The 17,156-nt window shown below is 44.3% G+C and overlaps 4 protein-coding genes across 6 annotated transcripts in view; 2 read left to right on the top strand and 2 right to left on the bottom strand.

Moving 5' to 3' along the window:
• Positions 1-1,405, top strand: part of snx25 (sorting nexin 25) — a 58,072-nt gene extending 56,667 nt beyond the window's left edge. The window contains exon 19 of the mRNA XM_064973392.1: positions 470-1,405. Coding sequence (XP_064829464.1) covers positions 470-535 — 66 coding nt within the window. The 3' untranslated portion in view covers positions 536-1,405. The remainder of the gene's footprint in view (positions 1-469) is intronic.
• Positions 1,389-5,139, bottom strand: lrp2bp (LRP2 binding protein). Its single transcript, XM_064973393.1, has 9 exons — positions 5,074-5,139; positions 4,846-4,973; positions 4,368-4,474; positions 4,065-4,178; positions 3,440-3,582; positions 3,245-3,350; positions 2,896-3,119; positions 2,044-2,209; positions 1,389-1,806 (listed from the first exon to the last, which is right to left on the bottom strand). Exons 2-9 carry the CDS (start codon positions 4,955-4,957, stop codon positions 1,741-1,743), a joined length of 1,038 nt encoding a protein of 345 aa, XP_064829465.1. The 5' UTR covers positions 4,958-4,973; positions 5,074-5,139; the 3' UTR covers positions 1,389-1,740.
• Positions 5,140-5,616: 477 nt separating this feature from the next.
• On the top strand, positions 5,617-8,871 carry cfap96 (cilia and flagella associated protein 96). 2 transcript variants are annotated; one of them, XM_064973391.1, is made up of 8 exons: positions 5,617-5,813; positions 6,155-6,254; positions 6,425-6,647; positions 7,328-7,465; positions 7,644-7,719; positions 7,996-8,175; positions 8,278-8,450; positions 8,542-8,871. In XM_064973391.1, the coding sequence occupies exons 2-8, from the start codon at positions 6,155-6,157 to the stop codon at positions 8,594-8,596; spliced, it is 945 nt and encodes a 314-aa protein (XP_064829463.1). In that variant the 5' UTR covers positions 5,617-5,813; the 3' UTR covers positions 8,597-8,871. The 2 variants fall into 2 exon arrangements, with proteins under 2 accessions (XP_064829463.1, XP_064829462.1); XM_064973390.1 differs by having other exon boundaries at positions 5,617-5,898.
• A 119-nt stretch (positions 8,872-8,990) lies between these two features.
• The window catches only part of LOC135545634 (PDZ and LIM domain protein 3-like), a 30,545-nt gene continuing 22,379 nt past the window's right edge, over positions 8,991-17,156 (bottom strand). For both annotated transcript variants that reach the window (XM_064973389.1, XM_064973388.1), the window contains 3 exons: positions 15,761-15,888; positions 15,466-15,577; positions 8,991-9,538 (listed from right to left, as the gene is read on the bottom strand). In XM_064973389.1, the coding sequence (XP_064829461.1) occupies positions 9,349-9,538; positions 15,466-15,577; positions 15,761-15,888 (430 nt within the window). In that variant the 3' untranslated portion in view covers positions 8,991-9,348. The remainder of the gene's footprint in view (positions 9,539-15,465; positions 15,578-15,760; positions 15,889-17,156) is intronic.

Here is a 17,156-nt window from a genome sequence, read left to right as displayed (position 1 = left end):
GACAGAGGAGCCTCTTAAAGAAGAAGTTACAGGTCTGTGAGAGCCAGAAATCTTACTTGTTTGTAGGTGATCCAATACTTATTTTCCACCATAATTTGCAAATAAATTCATTAAAAATCCTACAATGTGATTTCCTGGATTTCCTTTTTCTTCTCATTTTGTCTGTCATAGTTGAAGTGTACCTATGATGAAAATTACAGGCCTCTCATCTTCTTAAGTGGGAGAACTTGCACAATTGGTGGCTGACTAAATACTTTTTTTGCCCCACTGTACATATGTGTTACATATGCTATAGTTGCCTCATTCCATCTAATAGGGGAAGATATCAGTGGGTCAAAGAGTCAGTCATTCTCATACATGCCTGCATATGAACAAAGTGCACAAAACAAACTCTCCTTCACTTGAGTCCAGGCTGAAGTGATGTGTTGTTTAATGGCCTCCTGACACGTTTCCTCTGCCCCTGTTTCAGGTTCTGATGGAGATGATCCTCAAAGAGCTGTGTCCAGAACTCAACGTGGAGACGGACCAGATCTAATGGGGCGAGGCCCATATGTACGCAAAACACAGGATAGTGTGGTTAATGTGGAGCAAGAACCCTAGGGCATCCTATTCCCTCCCTCAAAGGGCATAGGGTGCCATTAATATAGTGTACTACTTTTGACCAGAGGGCATAAAGTTGTGCACTATAGGGAATAGGGTGCCGTTTGGGGACGCAGCCTAACACACACACACTGAGTGAAGGAAATGGAGGTGCACCTGGAGATCGACATGGCTTTAGTTTAGTCTTGGTTTTCAGAGGAGAGACACTCGTTGAAGGATTATGTATTATCTTTTGTTCAAACTAGATTTTTTTTAATTTTAACTCAACAGATAGATCATGAAGAGAAATGTAACAACAACACAGAGGTACTGTAATGTTCCAGCATGGTACAGTAAACAATGAGATTAAACTGAATGGATGATGTCTTTTCTGTTGTTCTGCGGTACTTTTATCTGAATGCATTTGATTATGTAGTGCTCAAACTAGGGAGACAAGCTTCTGTTCCTGTTACTACCTTACATTTCTTTGTTTTGTTCAGTAGCTGAAAATGACAAATCAGTCCCACTGCCAAGGTCTGTTGCAGAATGCCAGGCTATTGATTGATTACTTTGTTATGGATCCAAAATGTGAATAGTTGTGAAATTATGAGTGTTGTGCTCATATAATGAAGAAACAAGCTGCATACCGACCTCAAATACATTCCCCACCAATGTTACATTATGTTCATTGTAGAACGGCTTCATTGTGCAATATGTCATGTAAAGTCATTGTGACAATTTTATTTGTGACTTATTGATAGATTTTATTTTTACCCAAAAATTGTTTAGAGCATTTATAAGCAATAAATTGCAAAAGAAAAATGTATGACTTAACTTTTTTTGTGTGTTATTTATCCACTTGTCAATGTAAGCTTCTCAGAATTGTATGAAATTGAAACCATCTGAATTTGGATGCTACAAATGTATCTGAATTCAAGGACCCCAAGTTCATGCAGAGTAGTACCGGTAACACCATTCTAATGTGTGGAGTCTAGTTATTAAACAGTTCTTACACTGGGCACACAATCGCCATACTCCTATCCATACCAAACCCACACACTGAACACAAAGCATTCAGGTCTGATATTTACTCAAGTAATCTCAAAGCCACAGAGGAGACTGCTATCTGGATTCCCTAACTAAGGTCATGATGGTGGATCTCTACATTCTGCTATAGATGATGTCCCTCTGGAGGTCCTGGCACACTTCTGGGTTTAGCCGAGCAGCCTAGTCAAAGAGAATAGTTTCCAGTATGAGATTCAGAATAGAGATAAAATCTTACTCATCTTAATTGGCCTTCATTGATACTTATGTTGCTATTTCAGGCAAATGGGTCAAGCAGAATTTGATTTGATTTATTAGGACCCCCGTTAACCGATGCCAATGGCGACAGCTAGTTTTACTGGGGTCTGACACACAACCAAAAAGACAGACATTGACCAACATTTGAATGTGTGTGCCCACCTTAGTGAAGTATTGCCAGGCCTTCTCCTTGCTCTGAGGAACCCCCTTTCCCAGTTCCAGACAGCGGGCGTAGTAGAAAAGAGCAATGGCCACGCCCTTAATTACGTATTCAGGCAGGCAGTCGGTGACCATGGCGATGGCAGCAATGTCATCGTAATTGGTAATCCTACATTTTCATTGCGAGAAGATGACTTTGGCACACAAATAATAATTTTCTTAAATACGCTCAGTTGCCTGACATTTACATTGGAATATAGATTTTTCCATTGAGGTGTCACTCCGGAACATTACAGCCTACAATTTAATAATAGCTTCAATCATTTTCCTTGTGGAAATAGAGGGTCGTAGGTTAGCCTTGGCCGCAGCATATCTTTTTTTAACCTTGACTTCTATCTAATAAACCATACATTTATCACTGCTTTAGTGTTCTACAGATGGTTAGTGTCTTATGTATTTAACTGCCTTTTTTGCAACACATTTACATTTTCAATTCCAATAAACAAAAGGGCTGCCGTGGTATTTTGCGGGGCTGTGTCTCGTCTCTCATACCGACATGAACCACACAACCACACTACACTGGTTCCAAGGACTCTTTGTCTTACTGCTGGTTGGAACAACTGATGGGACCGGTTCTCTATGGGGTATGTTACCAGCAACAGCATAATGAATATGGTTCAAAGGTCAATCAAATTGATGTTGGTGAGGATACTATTATATGTGTCAAAGGGAGATTGATTGAAAAAGACTATCACACTTAACTGTGTCATTATGGTGGTGGATTGACTTCTACAAAGGTGGATAACCTGTGGACAGAACAGGGATTTTACTGTATGATATACCCTATGACAGTACCTTTTGGCAAGGGCTGCTGCTCTGGAGTAGAGCTTCCTGTGGTAGTAGTAGGCAGCCAGGTGGGCCTGGGCGTACACATTCCCCCGCTCAGCCGCTTCCTTCAGGCACTCAATGGCAGCCTTGGGGTCCTGCTGGATGCCCTGACCATACAAGTACATGATCCCCAGTGCACCCTGGGACTCCAGACTGCCATTGCCACAGGCCTCTGAGTGCCAGAAGAACGCCTGGAGCACAGGGCACACACATGCACACAGTGGGGAAACCGAGTTATGAAAGGGAATAGTTGAAATAGAATCCTGAATTATTGATCAAGGTGAAACATCTCGTGGGTACAGTAAACACATCATACCCTTTTGAGGTCCTGTGTCTCAGGTCTAGAGTAGAACATACCCAGAGAACTCTGAGCTTTTACACAGGCTCTGGGGTTTCCCTCATCAGCAGCAAGGAGCCAGTAACTGGGTGAGAAAAACAACACAGTCACTGCCACAACAGTTCTCCATGAGTCAGCAAACATCTCAAACATTGTGCGTGTGCTTCTGCTGACCTTTCTGCTTCTGTATTGGATTTCTGGACCCCATAGCCCTCCAGGTAGGCTATGCCAATGTGATACAGAGCAGTGTATCTGATGGAGCCTGCCTCTGGGTTATTCCACTGGACAACTCTCCTCATGTAGTCCACTGCCCTTGCCTGGAGAGGAGTACAACACACTGTAAAAACCCAGACCAACGCAACAAATAGGTTACATTGTGGAAGGCAACCCATCTGCCTAGGGAGACTACTCAACATAGGGTATGTTTGGTAGACTTACAGTAGTTTGTATTTATAACATGGTAGTAACACAGCCAGAAGAGGACTGGCCACCCCTCATAGCCTGGTTCCTCTCTAGGTTTCTTCCTAGGTTTTGTCCTTTCTAGGGAGTTTTTCCTAGCTACCGTGCTTCTACACCTGCATTGATTTAGGCTGGGTTTCTGTACAGCACTTTGATATATCAGCTGATGTACAAAGGGCTATATAAATACATTTGATTTGATAGTAGCAGGCGTGACAGTGAGCAGTTTTTAGAGATGCTCCATTGGGTTCTTCAGTTACCCATTATAATTTATTATGAGGTGGAAACCCAGTACACCAAACAGGGAAGAATGCACAACACTATCAATACCGTGACTCACTTGATCCATAGCAGTGCCCAGGCCATCATAATACATGACAGCTAGCTGGAAGAGGGCTCTGGGATCGCTGTCCTTAAGGCCGTCAAAGACTCTCTCTGCCTCCTCATAGCGCCCCTGGCCCAGCAGTAAATTACAATCAGAAAACCAGGGCATCATCGCTCAAGATCAGTATACCTCACTGGTATTTCTGCACTACTGAAATGGCTCCTACATGGCTCCATTATATCAGAGGAAACCACATGCCTAGCTACATTTCTATGTCCAGTATATGGGCATATGATATATGAATGGGGGAGCTGTTACCTCATAATAGTACAGCTGTCCCAGCAGGAAAGGGGCCTGCTTGTCTCCCCCTTCTGCTCTACCCTTCAGCAGTCTCTCAGCCCTCTCCACCGGAGTGGCAAGGCTCTCTGAGGAGAACATATCATGTGGTTCAACTGGCAGGTTGTGTGTTTCTGTGCATTATTTTTTACCAGGGCCCATTTTCCCAGACTGTTGTGGATCTGAGGCAAACAAACTGAATATTTTACAGAATAGAAGGAAACCAAAGATTGTGGGAAATGAACTTGTTCTTTATATTTGATGAGTGATTTCACTTCTACTGTGGGTCGATTAAAGTTTGATCTACAAAGGTTAATATTTTCAATGGTTTTCCTTCACTTTAAAGTCACTCCCTAACTCACCTCAACAACAACAGCTGTGGTGCGTCATAACAGCTGATCTGAGCTCATGAAACGTCCCAGTTCTAAAGTGCCTGTCTGTTTTATCTTGTGCTGAATACCTTGGTGTGAAGTCGGTTTCCCTCCTTCATCTCGGTAGACATCCGTGATGGCACGAAACACATTTTCTTGGCTGTGTTTCTTTGGAGCATCGATTTTATAACCCGACTCCATACCCTTGCCTCAGAGCCTGCAATACATCCCTATATTTTTACAATCTGTTTGCTAGGATACACCTACGCTTTAAAACATCAAATAAGAACCCACGTTGATTGTTTTTACTGACTTACCTTTCACGCAGTTTGTTCATTTTGTGTGCAAGAAGTCTGCAGTGCGCTTTATGCTACGACACAATAGAATCTGTTACTAAGCAACTACTAAACAAATACTGTGATGCAAATACTGTGCGTTCAGTAAATCACACTCCTCTATTGTTGTGTAGAGGTAGGCAACTAGTATGTGCTAACAGTAACAATAACAATTATCATTATCACAACACAACGTTTGATTAGGCCTGTTTGAATATTCGCCTATTGGATTATTAGAAAGGAATGATACTTTGTCCTAAAATTAATTTGAAAAATACATTTCGTCCTATCAATAAACGTTGACAGAAAATAACTGATTGCCCATATTTTTGTTGTTGTTGCTGAAACTGTGTAAACCCTGGTGCATTTACAAATGATGTCTAGGCTATGTGGTAATTCCGTTTATGTTTAGTTGGAAACTCAACTATTTTTTGCAAGTGAGACAAAATAATTGCGAAATAATTGATTCATTATATTACCAGGTGGTGGTGCAGTGTGCGAGTTACCATTGCAGTGGAGAATAATTCATAGTTAGAGTGTAGAGATACCCTCAACCCCACACTGATGTTTTAATATTGCCAAGTGAGAATGTAGATTACATTTTCCTTTTATTGACAAGTAAAAAGGCGTAGGCTACATGGCTAGATAGAATCCGAATATTCTCCACAAAGACGATAGCTACAACCCCTCCTCTCGCCCGCTTGTGCACAACGGACGCCAAGGTAACACAATGTACACAGATACAGGAACGAGAACAATTAATAATTTTCTAAACCAAGCTGCTGATCGAAGACCCGCGAATTAAAGGTAGATTTCTGTTTTAGAATAATACGGAATTTTAAAGTTCAGTTATTTATTAAAGAGTATCTATTGATTGATTATTATTATGGAATTTCCAACGGTGTCATCCCATAAGAGATAAACCTAGGAGAGTTCATCAAGGGTTGAGAATATAATCCATTATAACAATTGAAGAGAATAGAAATGGTCAACATTTACTTTACAGAGGTAGCTATTAAATTGAATAGTAATTGGTGGTTGGGCTCACTGTTATTCCCTAAAGATGCCCCCAGAAGGAGGGAAGTCAGATATGGAGAGGATTGGAGTCTTCAAGGAAATGGGATACATCTCCATTGGAGACAAATACACCTCTTTAATTCAGCGTAAGTACACCATGTCTAGATAATGACAGTGGACAAGGGATTTCAACTAGATGATATATATTGCACGCTATTGAAGTATATACAGACAAGAAAGGCAAGATGCGATAGTTGGATGTAATATTTATGGTAAAACAATGTAACGTTAAATCCTATTTCACCTACCATTTAAGGTCCCTGCAATGAGTCTGCTCAGAAGGGTAAACAAATACTGACTGGTGGGGCCACCAAGAAGAAGTCAGGGTTACAAGTGGGCTACTTTGACACTCACTTTAAGCGGGTCTTTGAAAAAGAAGCCCTCACAGACCCTGTGAGGCTCGCCCGGCAACACAGGAGTCAGCAGTCCAAGAAGAACGTAGGCAGCGCCTTCCTCCCCAGCAATGGAGAAAAGAAACCGTAAGCCATGAGATCATTTTGATTTTTCACAGACATGTGCTTAATGGCAGAGCACACATCTACTTGAGGTTTAGGCTTAACAAGACTTTAAAAGGCTGCATTAGAACAGATGGTGAATAGACACAATCGCTTTGTTTTGGTGATGATCTTGATTACATTAAGAGACTTAGACATTAAAACAAATAAAGAATTGATCTCTCTGACCAAAACAGACAATGTAATTTATATGAAATAGTTGAGGTTGACATGGTTACAGGCGTAATTTGAATCAGCGCATGATTAGGATCTCCAGTGCTCCGTTTCCACTCCTCATGCAGTTTGTTCCCCAGCTGCATAATGCATTCTGTATTCCTTTACCATTCAGAGTCATATTTTTTCTGTTTGGCCCTAATCAACTCAGAGACCAGGGCTGTGGCCCAAATGGAACCTTATTCCCTATATAGCCCTATGGACCCTGGTCAAATGTAGTGCTCTATATAGGTAATAGAGTTCCATTTGGAACACAGCCCAGGAACCAGGGACCAGTCACTCAGCCAGAGAGCTGAGACCATGGAAATTACTGCTGGCCCAATTAAATTAGACCTGAGCAAACTATACTGCATTTCTTAGACAGTTGCTCCACTTGCTCCAGTGGCATGCAGCGATTGATGCCAGAACCTGGCTTACTCCCATTATTCAAGGTCAGGGGTTGGCAGCTACTACGGAACTCTGAGTGGTCCCATCCAGGCCATGAGTCCTATGAAGGTCCCCAGGAAGCCGTACAAACCATCAGGCAAGAACATCCTCACCAACCCACCCAAGAGGGGAAGTGGATACAGGTTCAGTATGTCTGTAGATGATGGGATGTGTCCCAAATGGCACCCTATTTCCTATATAGTGCACTTTGTAGAGATTAAGGGACCATTTGGGATGCAACCATGGTGTTGTTTCACTATACTTAACAGTACAGTATTCTGTTTTCATGCATGGATAGTGATGGAGCCTTTTGTCCCATAGCTATCCGAATGTCACCCTGTCCAAAGTTGTCCCTTACTCCTCAGACCCCTATGACAGAGCAAATGAGATGATGAAGGTGAGAGTCCTGTGTGGCTCAGTCGGTAGAGCAGGAAAATATTCCCGCTGGGGCCACCCATATGTAAAAGTAGTGGCCCCAGCCGACTTGTAAGTCGCTTTGGACAAAAGCGTCTGCTAAATGGGATATATATATATATAGAGTCCAGGAAAATAGTAGTGTTGAAACCACAGGTATCTAAATGTAATTATATGATTGTAACAGTGTCCAAGATAATCATTTATATCCAGAGGTGCATGTGTTCTCTAACTATACAAGTGAGTGTATGTTTTTCAGAAAGAGACAGTGAGTCATAAAGCTATGCTGAAAGGTGGTGCTTTCCATTTGAACCTCCACCCAAAGGAATGTTTCGACAACAACCCGTACAAACTGGACAAGCCTCTGCCACCTCTGAAGAGATTGGAGGAGAAGAAGAGATTTGTGGTTCCCTTCAAACCCAGCTCACCAAACAAAACAGTGGAAGTGCAGAGAGGACACAGACATCAGACCTTATGATTTATTATTAAAAGTGTGTGTGTGTTATGAGGAGATTTTATGAGGAGGTTTTCTCTGTTTTAGATTGGCGGCATGAAAGCAGGTACGTTTGGCATTTACCCCTCTCACTCTGCTGACCCCTACATCACCCGGAGATCCAAATCTGTGACCGTGAATAAGGAAGGAAAGGTATTCCACCCATCTCCCGGACCAAAGAGCACCCCCGTGAAGAGCATCATCAGTGTTAATGTGAACAGGTGAGACTCCATCTCTTCCATCCATATCCTCTCAGACAGAATAATATTTTGAGGAAACTGTGTTTGACTGTTGGGGTCTTTGGTTTTTCAGGACAGTGCACTCTGCAAACTACACCATGAATATACCATCTGTTATGGCATACTGATGTGAAAACTTGCTATCTGAGGTTGTACTGAATTTATGTTGTTCAAATATCAATATATTTTTATAATCTTTCACATTGATATTTTAAGTTTTTGAAAAATCCAGAATAGCACTAAGAAATGTTGCTGTCCTGTTGAGTGAGTAAGCTGGAAGCCCCACCATGATGCCTGACCTGCACTGAATGATTGATGAGTCTCCATGGAAACTCCTATCAAGTAGACAACCGGCTCCTGTTGGATTTTATTGACGTATTAAAGGCATACTTTGACATTCTGATGAGCTTTTTGTTGACTGATTTAACTGATTTTATAGTGTAGTTTAATGCTGACTAGTTCAATGCAGACTATCTTGAATGTGGTAATAACAGAGGACATGACACAAACAAGATAATTAGTTTGTCTTCTTTTTTTATTACCAATGGTAACATATTCAGAAAACCTTTAAATCACAAGGCACGGTTGGTATTCCCAAGGCATAACAAACATATTCCTTTTTAAAAAGATAAATGGTTGCGTTTTTGACGGTGATAAGCAAATTCACAATTGTATCATAGTGTCCACAGATATTGATATGTTCAGTTCAGGGTGTTAAGTTGATGAACGCCACTGTAGTATGGCCTATCTATCCACAGTGCAGCTTGTGAAACCATATATCATGTATTTTGTCCTGAAATATTCTGTATGAGAAGGGGAGTGGCAAGTTACAGTTCTGGCTCCATTTGGACAGGTCTGTGCATTTCCCGTTCCACTGGTCTCAAGCCGTGGGGTAAACGGTGATGACATCGTGTCCCTCTGGAGGTATCGTCCGGGCGCGGGCGTGGGTCTCGCAGTACAGCTGCCCCTCCACAAAGACGTAGCCCCTCTGCTTCAGGTTGACTTTGCAGTCGGAGCACACGAAACATCCAGGGTGGCGGAACTTTTCTCTGGCCTTCACCACTGTGCCTCTGCAGGGGACAAGAGAGAGTTTACTGTCTTACTGTGGGAGCAGGGGGCAAGAGAGAGTTTACTGTCTTACTGTGGGAGCAGGGGACAAGAGAGAGTTTACTGTCTTACTGTGGGAGCAGGGGACAAGAGAGTGTTGACTGTCTTACTGTGGGAGCAGGGGACAAGAGAGAGTTGACTGTCTTACTGTGGGAGCAGGGGACAAGAGAGAGTTGACTGTCTTACTGTGGGAGCAGGGGACAAGAGAGAGTTGACTGTCTTACTGTGGGAACAGGGGACAAAAGAGAGTTTACTGTCTTACTGTGGGAGCAGGGGACAAGAGAGAGTTGACTGTCTTACTGTGGGAGCAGGGGACAAGAGAGTGTTGACTGTCTTACTGTGGGAGCAGGGGACAAGAGAGTGTTGACTGTCTTACTGTGGGAGCAAGGGACAAGAGAGAGTTGACTGTCTTACTGTGGGAGCAGGGGACAAGAGAGAGTTGACTGTCTTACTGTGGGAACAGGGGACAAAAGAGAGTTTACTGTCTTACTGTGGGAGCAGGGGACAAGAGAGAGTTGACTGTCTTACTGTGGGAGCAGGGGACAAGAGAGTGTTGACTGTCTTACTGTGGGAGCAGGGGACAAGAGAGTGTTGACTGTCTTACTGTGGGAGCAGGGGACAAGAGAGTTGACTGTCTTACTGTGGGAGCAGGGGACAAGAGAATTGATTGACTTACTGTGGGAGCAGGGGACAAGAGAGAGTTGACTGTCTTACTGTGGGACCAGGGGACAAGAGAGAGTTTACTGTCTTACTGTGGGAGCAGGGGACAAGAGAATTGATTGACTTACTGTGGGAGCAGGGGACAAGAGAGAGTTGACTGTCTTACTGTGGGAGCAGGGGACAAGAGAGTGTTGACTGTCTTACTGTGGGACCAGGGGACAAGAGAGTTGACTGTCTTACTTTGCCTAACCTTGTCTACCAGACACTTCCTCCCAATGCTCTGAATTATTGTTATTATGCGCTGTGTGCAATTAGCCTAGGCAGGGGGTTATACATTGCCATCCAGATAGATTTATGGATCCAAAACCACCATAGCTCTAACCATACCCCACTTAGACCTTGGTCTTATGCAACAGCAGATGTGCCCCACCACATCAAAAGTATCAGAGGCAGGTATATTCCCTTACTCAGTCCTTTCATGTACTTCTTACTTTCATCCCCCAAAACCAAAAGATGAGAGAGGACAGATCTGGCAAGGTAGACGCTGTCATCTTGTGTTTCCTCACCGCAAAAAACATTCCTGCCATGGTTTCTCATTACCTGCCTGTTCACATGTGTATAATGTAGCGGAGGTCCTTCGTGGTTTATTAATACATTCTTCTTGGTTTAGTCATTATCCAGAACATGAAGAGGGCAGAATCAGACAGGTCATTGGGTGAGGGTAGGATCAGACAGGTCATTGGGCAGACTTGTTTTCGAGTTGCTGTGCGTTTTGTTGCCAACCTATTTTGCTACCTGACAACTTTACGGTTTTTACTTTTTAATTACTGTTTATATATATATATATATATATATATATATATATATATATATATTTTTTTTTTTTTTTTTTTCTCAACTTTTTCACTCCGGACGCTTTATCTGGACACGGTTCGTCAGGACCTCCACCAGCCGAAGCTAAGTAGTAACATTAACATGATGCCTTCTAATTGCAGTCGCTGTACTCATAATATACAGGAGAACCATCGCCTTACGGCGAGGATAGCTGTGCTACAAGCCCAGCTTCAGACGCAATCGTTAGGCAAGGGTAATTTCAGTGTAGGAAAGGATGAAACAGCGTCTGTGCCACCAGTAAGTACAGATAGTAGTATAAATCCCCTGGCACAGTCCCCGCAGCCGGACAACTTTCTCATGGTTTCTGGAAGGAAATGCTGTAGGAATGCTCAACCGGTGTTGCTCATTCACCCGACAGAAACTTTCAATCGGTTTTCCCCATTAAGCAGGGAGTCGGAGTCAGAGGCCGAGTCTTCTCTGGTCTCTACTCCTCCCGTTACGGGGTCTGAGACGCCGAAGCTTCCCACCATTAGCTCTGACAAATTGAAAACTCTAGTCATTGGCGACTCCATTACCCGCAGTATTAGACTTAAAACGAATCATCCAGGGGGCAGGGCTACCGACGGCAGGGCTGTTTACCAGGGGGCAGGGCTACCGACGTTAAGGCTAATCTGAAGATGGTGCTGGCTAAAGCTAAAACTGGTGTGTGTAGAGAGTATAGAGATTTTTTTATCCACGTCGGCACCAACGATGTTAGGATGAAACAGTCAGAGATCACCAAGCGCAACATAGCTTCTGCGTGTAAATCAGCTAGAAAGATGTGTCGGCATCGAGTAATTGTCTCTGGCCCCCTCCCAGTTAGGGGGAGTGATGAGCTCTACAGTAGTCTCACAACTCAATCACTGGTTGAAAACTGTTTTCTGCCCCTCCCAAAAGATAGAATTTGTAGATAATTGGCCCTCTTTCTGGGACTCACCCACAAACAGGACCAAGCCTGACCTGAAGTGTTTTAGTACTATATCTCTGAACACAATGATGAAAATAATCATGGCCTCTAAACCTTCAAGCTGCATACTGGACCCTATTCCAACTAAACTACTGAAAGAGCTGCTTCCTGTGCTTGGCCCTCCTATGTTGAACATAATAAATGGCTCTCTATCCACCGGATGTGTACCAAACTCACTAAAAGTGGCAATAATAAAGCCTCTCTTGAAAAAGCCAAACCTTGACCCAGAAAATATAAAAAACTATCGGCCTATATCGAATCTTCCATTCCTCTCAAAATCTTTTAGAAAAGGCTGTTGCGCAGCAACTCACTGCCTTCCTGAAGACAAACAATGTATACGAAATGCTTCAGTCTGGTTTTAGACCCCATCATAGAACAGAGACGGCACTTGTGAAGGTGGTAAATTACATTTTGATGGCATCGGACCGAGGCTCTGCATCTGTCCTCCTGCTCCTAGACCTTAGTGCTGCTTTTGATACCATCGATCACCACATTCTTTTGGAGAGATTGGAAACCCAAATTGGTCTACACGGACAAGTTCTGGCCTGGTTTAGATCTTATCTGTCGGGAAAGATATCAGATATCAGTCTCTGTGAATGGTTTGTCCTCTGACAAATCAACTGTAAATTTTGGTGTTCCTCAAGGTTCCATTTTAGGACCACTATTGTTTTCACTATATATTTTACCTTTTGGGAATGTTATTCGAAAACATAATGTTAACTTTCACTGCTATGCGGATAACACACAGCTGTACATTTCAATGAAACTTGGTAAAGCCCCAAAATTGCCCTTGCTAGAAGCATGTGTTTCAGACATAAAGAAGTGGATGGCTGCAAACTTTCTACTTTTAAACTCGGACAAAACAGAGATCCTTGTTCTAGGTCCCAAGAAACAAAGAGATCTTCTCTTGAATCTGACAATTAATCTTAATGGTTGTACAGTCGTCTCAAATAAAACTGTGAAGGACCTCGGCGTTACTCTGGACCCTGATCTCTCTTTTGAAGAACATATCAAGACCATTTAAAGGGCAGCTTTTTTCCATCTACGTAACGTTGCAAAAATCAGAAACTTTCTGTCCAAAAATGATGCAGAAAAATTAATCCATGCTTTTGTCACTTCTAGGTTAGACTACTGCAATGCTCTACTTTCTGGCTACCCGGATAAAGCACTAAATAAACTTCAGTTAGTGCTAAATACGGCTGCTAGAATCCTGACTAGAACCAAAACATTTGATCATATTACTCCAGTGCTCGCCTCCCTACACTGGCTTCCTGTCAAAGCAAGGGCTGATTTCAAGGTTTTACTGCTAACCTACAAAGCATTACATGGGCTTGCTCCTACCTATCTCTCTGATTTGGTCCTGCCGTACATACCTACGCGTACGCTACGGTCACAAGACGCAGGCCTAATTGTCCCTAGAATTTCTAAGCAAACAGCTCAAACAGCTGGAGGCAGGGCTTTCTCCTAAAGAGCTCCATTTTTATGGAACGGTCTGCCTACCCGTGTCAGAGACGCAAACTCGGTCTCAACTTTTAAGTCTTTACTGAAGACATATGATTGAGTGTAGTCTGGCCCAGGAGTGGGAAGGTGAACGGAAAGGCTCTGGAGCAACGAACCGCCCTTGAGGTCTCTGCCTGGCCGGTTCCCCTCTTTCCACTGGGATTCTCTGCCTCTAACCCTATTACAGGGGCTGAGTCACTGGCTTGCTGGGGCTCTCTCATGCCGTCCCTGGAAGGGGTGCATCACCTGAGTGGGTTGATTCACTAATGTGGTCATCCTGTCTGGGTTGGCACCCCCCCTTGGGTTGTGCCATGGCGGAGATCTTTGTGGGCTATACTCAGCCTTGTCTCAGGATGGTAAGTTGGTGGTTGAAGATATCCCTCTAGTGGTGTGGGGGCTGTGGTTTGGCAAAGTGGGTGGGATTATATCCTTCCTGTTTGGCCCTGTCCAGGGGTGTCCTCGGATGGGGCCACAGTGTCTCCTGACCCCTCCTGTCTCAGCTTCCAGTATTTATGCTGCAGTAGTTTATGTGTCGGGGGGCTAGGGTCAGTTTGTTATATCTGGAGTACTTCTTCTGTCCTATTCGGTGTCCTGTGTGAATCTAAGTGTGCGTTCTCTAATTCTCTCCTTCTCTCTTTCTTTCTCTCTCTCGGAGGACCTGAGCCCTAGGACCATGCCCCAGGCTGGGTTTCTGTACAGCACTTTGAGATATCAGCTGATGTACGAAGGGCTATATAAATAAATTTGATTTGATTTGATTGGGCGAGGGTAGGATCAGACGGGTCATTGGGCGAGGGCAGGATCAGACGGGCCATTGGGCGAGGGTATGATCAGACGGGTCATTGGGCGAGGGTAGGATCCGACGGGTCATTGAGCGAGGGTAGGATCAGACGGGTCATTGGGCGAGGATAGGATCAGACGGGTCATTGGGAAAGGGTAGGATCAGACGGGTCATTGGGCGAGGGTAGGATCAGATGGGTCATTGGGCGAGGGCAAGATCAGACGGGTCATTGGGCGAGGGTAGGATCAGACGGGTCATTGGGAAAGGGTAGGATCAGACGGGTCATTGGGAAAGGGTAGGATCAGACGGGTCATTGGGCGAGGGTAGGATCAGATGGGTCATCGGGCGAGGGCAGGATCAGATGAGTCATCGGGCGAGGGCAGGATCAGATGAGTCATTGGGAGAGGGCAGGATCAGATGAGTCATTGGGCGAGGGCAGGATCAGATGAGCCATTGGGCGAGGGCAGGATCAGATGAGTCATTGGGCGAGGGCAGGATCAGATGAGTCATTGGGAGAGGGCAGGATCAGATGAGTCATTGGGCGAGGGCAGGATCAGATGAGTCATTGGGCGAGGGCAGGATCAGATGAGTCATTGGGAGAGGGCAGGATCAGATGAGTCATTGGGAGAGGGCAGGATCAGATGAGTCATTGGGAGAGGGCAGGATCAGATGAGTCATTGGGCGAGGGCAGGATCAGATGAGTCATTGGGAGAGGGCAGGATCAGATGAGTCATTGGGCGAGGGCAGGATCAGATGAGTCATTGGGAGAGGGCAGGATCAGATGAGTCATTGGGCGAGGGCAGGATCAGATGAGTCATTGGGAGAGGGCAGGATCAGATGAGTCATTGGGCGAGGGCAGGATCAGATGAGTCATTGGGAGAGGGCAGGATCAGATGAGTCATTGGGAGAGGGCAGGATCAGATGAGTCATTGGGAGAGGGCAGGATCAGATGAGTCATTGGGAGAGGGCAGGATCAGATGAGTCATTGGGAGAGGGCAGGATCAGATGAGTCATTGGGAGAGGGCAGGATCAGATGAGTCATTGGGAGAGGGCAGCACCATGGCACTCCAGTGCCTTATTTTCTGTCAGCCTGGGTAGTGGGTACTCACACTATGCCGTTTCCACACTTGTCACAGAGGGGTAGTTTCTGTAGCGATCCCGCAGGTGTAGGAGGCTTTGTCACTGGAGCTCTTACACTTCTAGTAATCAACGGCTTTGCTCCTATTAATGCACAAAACATTGGTTTACTGCTGTGTTAAGGTGTCAATCCCCGCTACGTGTAATCCATTTCTACCCAACCCTGCTCATTCTACCTTTTATCAATAAATAATTACTAAAATGTGTACTTTGTTATTAAGTGCCGTCAGAGTGGATACGTTGTCTGTATGCTTGGATTTAGCTCACCATCAGTCTCCACGTGTTCCTGCAGAGCCTTAAAGGAGCCTGACTGACGTGGTTCACGTGGCCTATCCTGGTCATCCTGGAGCATCCGGTACACATGAGACTCCTTGATGGAGGACAGTGTCTTACCACTAGGATGCAAGAGGGAGAGGAGATAGGATTTTATCATATGGTACCTTTTTCTGGAATTCCTCTGGCATACACCATAATATACAGTAGCAGTCAAAAATGTGGACACACCGACTCAAGGGTTTTTCTTTATTTGAACTTTTTTCTACATTGTAGAATAATAGTGAAGACATCAAAACTATGAAATAACACATGGAATCATGTAGTAACCCAAAAAGTGTTAAACAAATCAAAATATATTTTATCATTTAGATTCTTAAAAGTAGCCACCCTTTGCCTTGATGACAGCTTTGCACACTTTTGCATGCTTCAACCAGCTTCAACCTGGAATGCTTTTCCAACAGTCTTTAATGAGTTCCCACATATGCTGAGCACTTGTTGGCTGCTTTTCCTTCAATCTGCGGTCCAACTTATCCCAAACCATCTTAATTGCGCTGTGTCACGCCCAGATGTCACGTGTCACGCTCTAATATGTCTGCCTGCCCTGATCTCAAGCCTGCCTGCCGCTCTGTACCTCCTGGACTCTGATCTGGTTTGACCTGTTGCCTGTCCATGACTATTCTCTTGCCTAGCCCCTTTGGAACTAATAAATATCAAATGCTTCAAACCAACATCCTCCCGTGTCTGCATCTGGGTCTGGCCCAGAGTCCTTATAGGTTGATGTTGGGTGATTGCGGTGGCCAGGTCATCTGATGCAACACTCCATCACTCTTCTTCTTGGTCAAATAGCCCATACACAGCCCGAAGGTGTGTTGGGTCATTGTCCTGTTGGAAAAACAAATGATGATCCCACTAAGCACAAACCAGATGGGATGGCGTATCACTGTAGAATGCTGTGGTAGCCATGCTGGTTAAGTGCGCCTTGAATTCTAAATAAACACAGACAGTATCACCAGCAAAGCACCCCCACACCATCACACCTCCTCCTCCATGCTTCATGGTGGGAACCACACATGTGGAGGTAATCTGTTCACCTACTCTGCATCACACAACGGTTGGAACCAATAATCTCAAATTTGGACTCATCAGACCAATGTCCGTTGCTCGTGTTTCTATGACAAAGCAAGTCTCTTCTTCTTATTGGTGTCCTTTAGCAGTGGTATCTTTGCAGCAATTCGACCATGAAGGCCTGATTCATGCAGTCTCCTCTGAACAGTTGATGTTGAGATGTGTCTGTTACTTGAACTCTGTGAAGCATTTATTTAGGTTGCAATTTCTGAGGCTGGCAGCTCTAATGAACTTATCCTCTGCAGCAGAAGTAGCTCAAGGT

This window comes from Oncorhynchus masou, chromosome 9, assembly GCF_036934945.1.
Source record: "Oncorhynchus masou masou isolate Uvic2021 chromosome 9, UVic_Omas_1.1, whole genome shotgun sequence".
Taxonomy (NCBI): Eukaryota; Metazoa; Chordata; class Actinopteri; order Salmoniformes; family Salmonidae; genus Oncorhynchus; species Oncorhynchus masou.
This window is presented reverse-complemented; position numbering and strand designations above follow the sequence as displayed.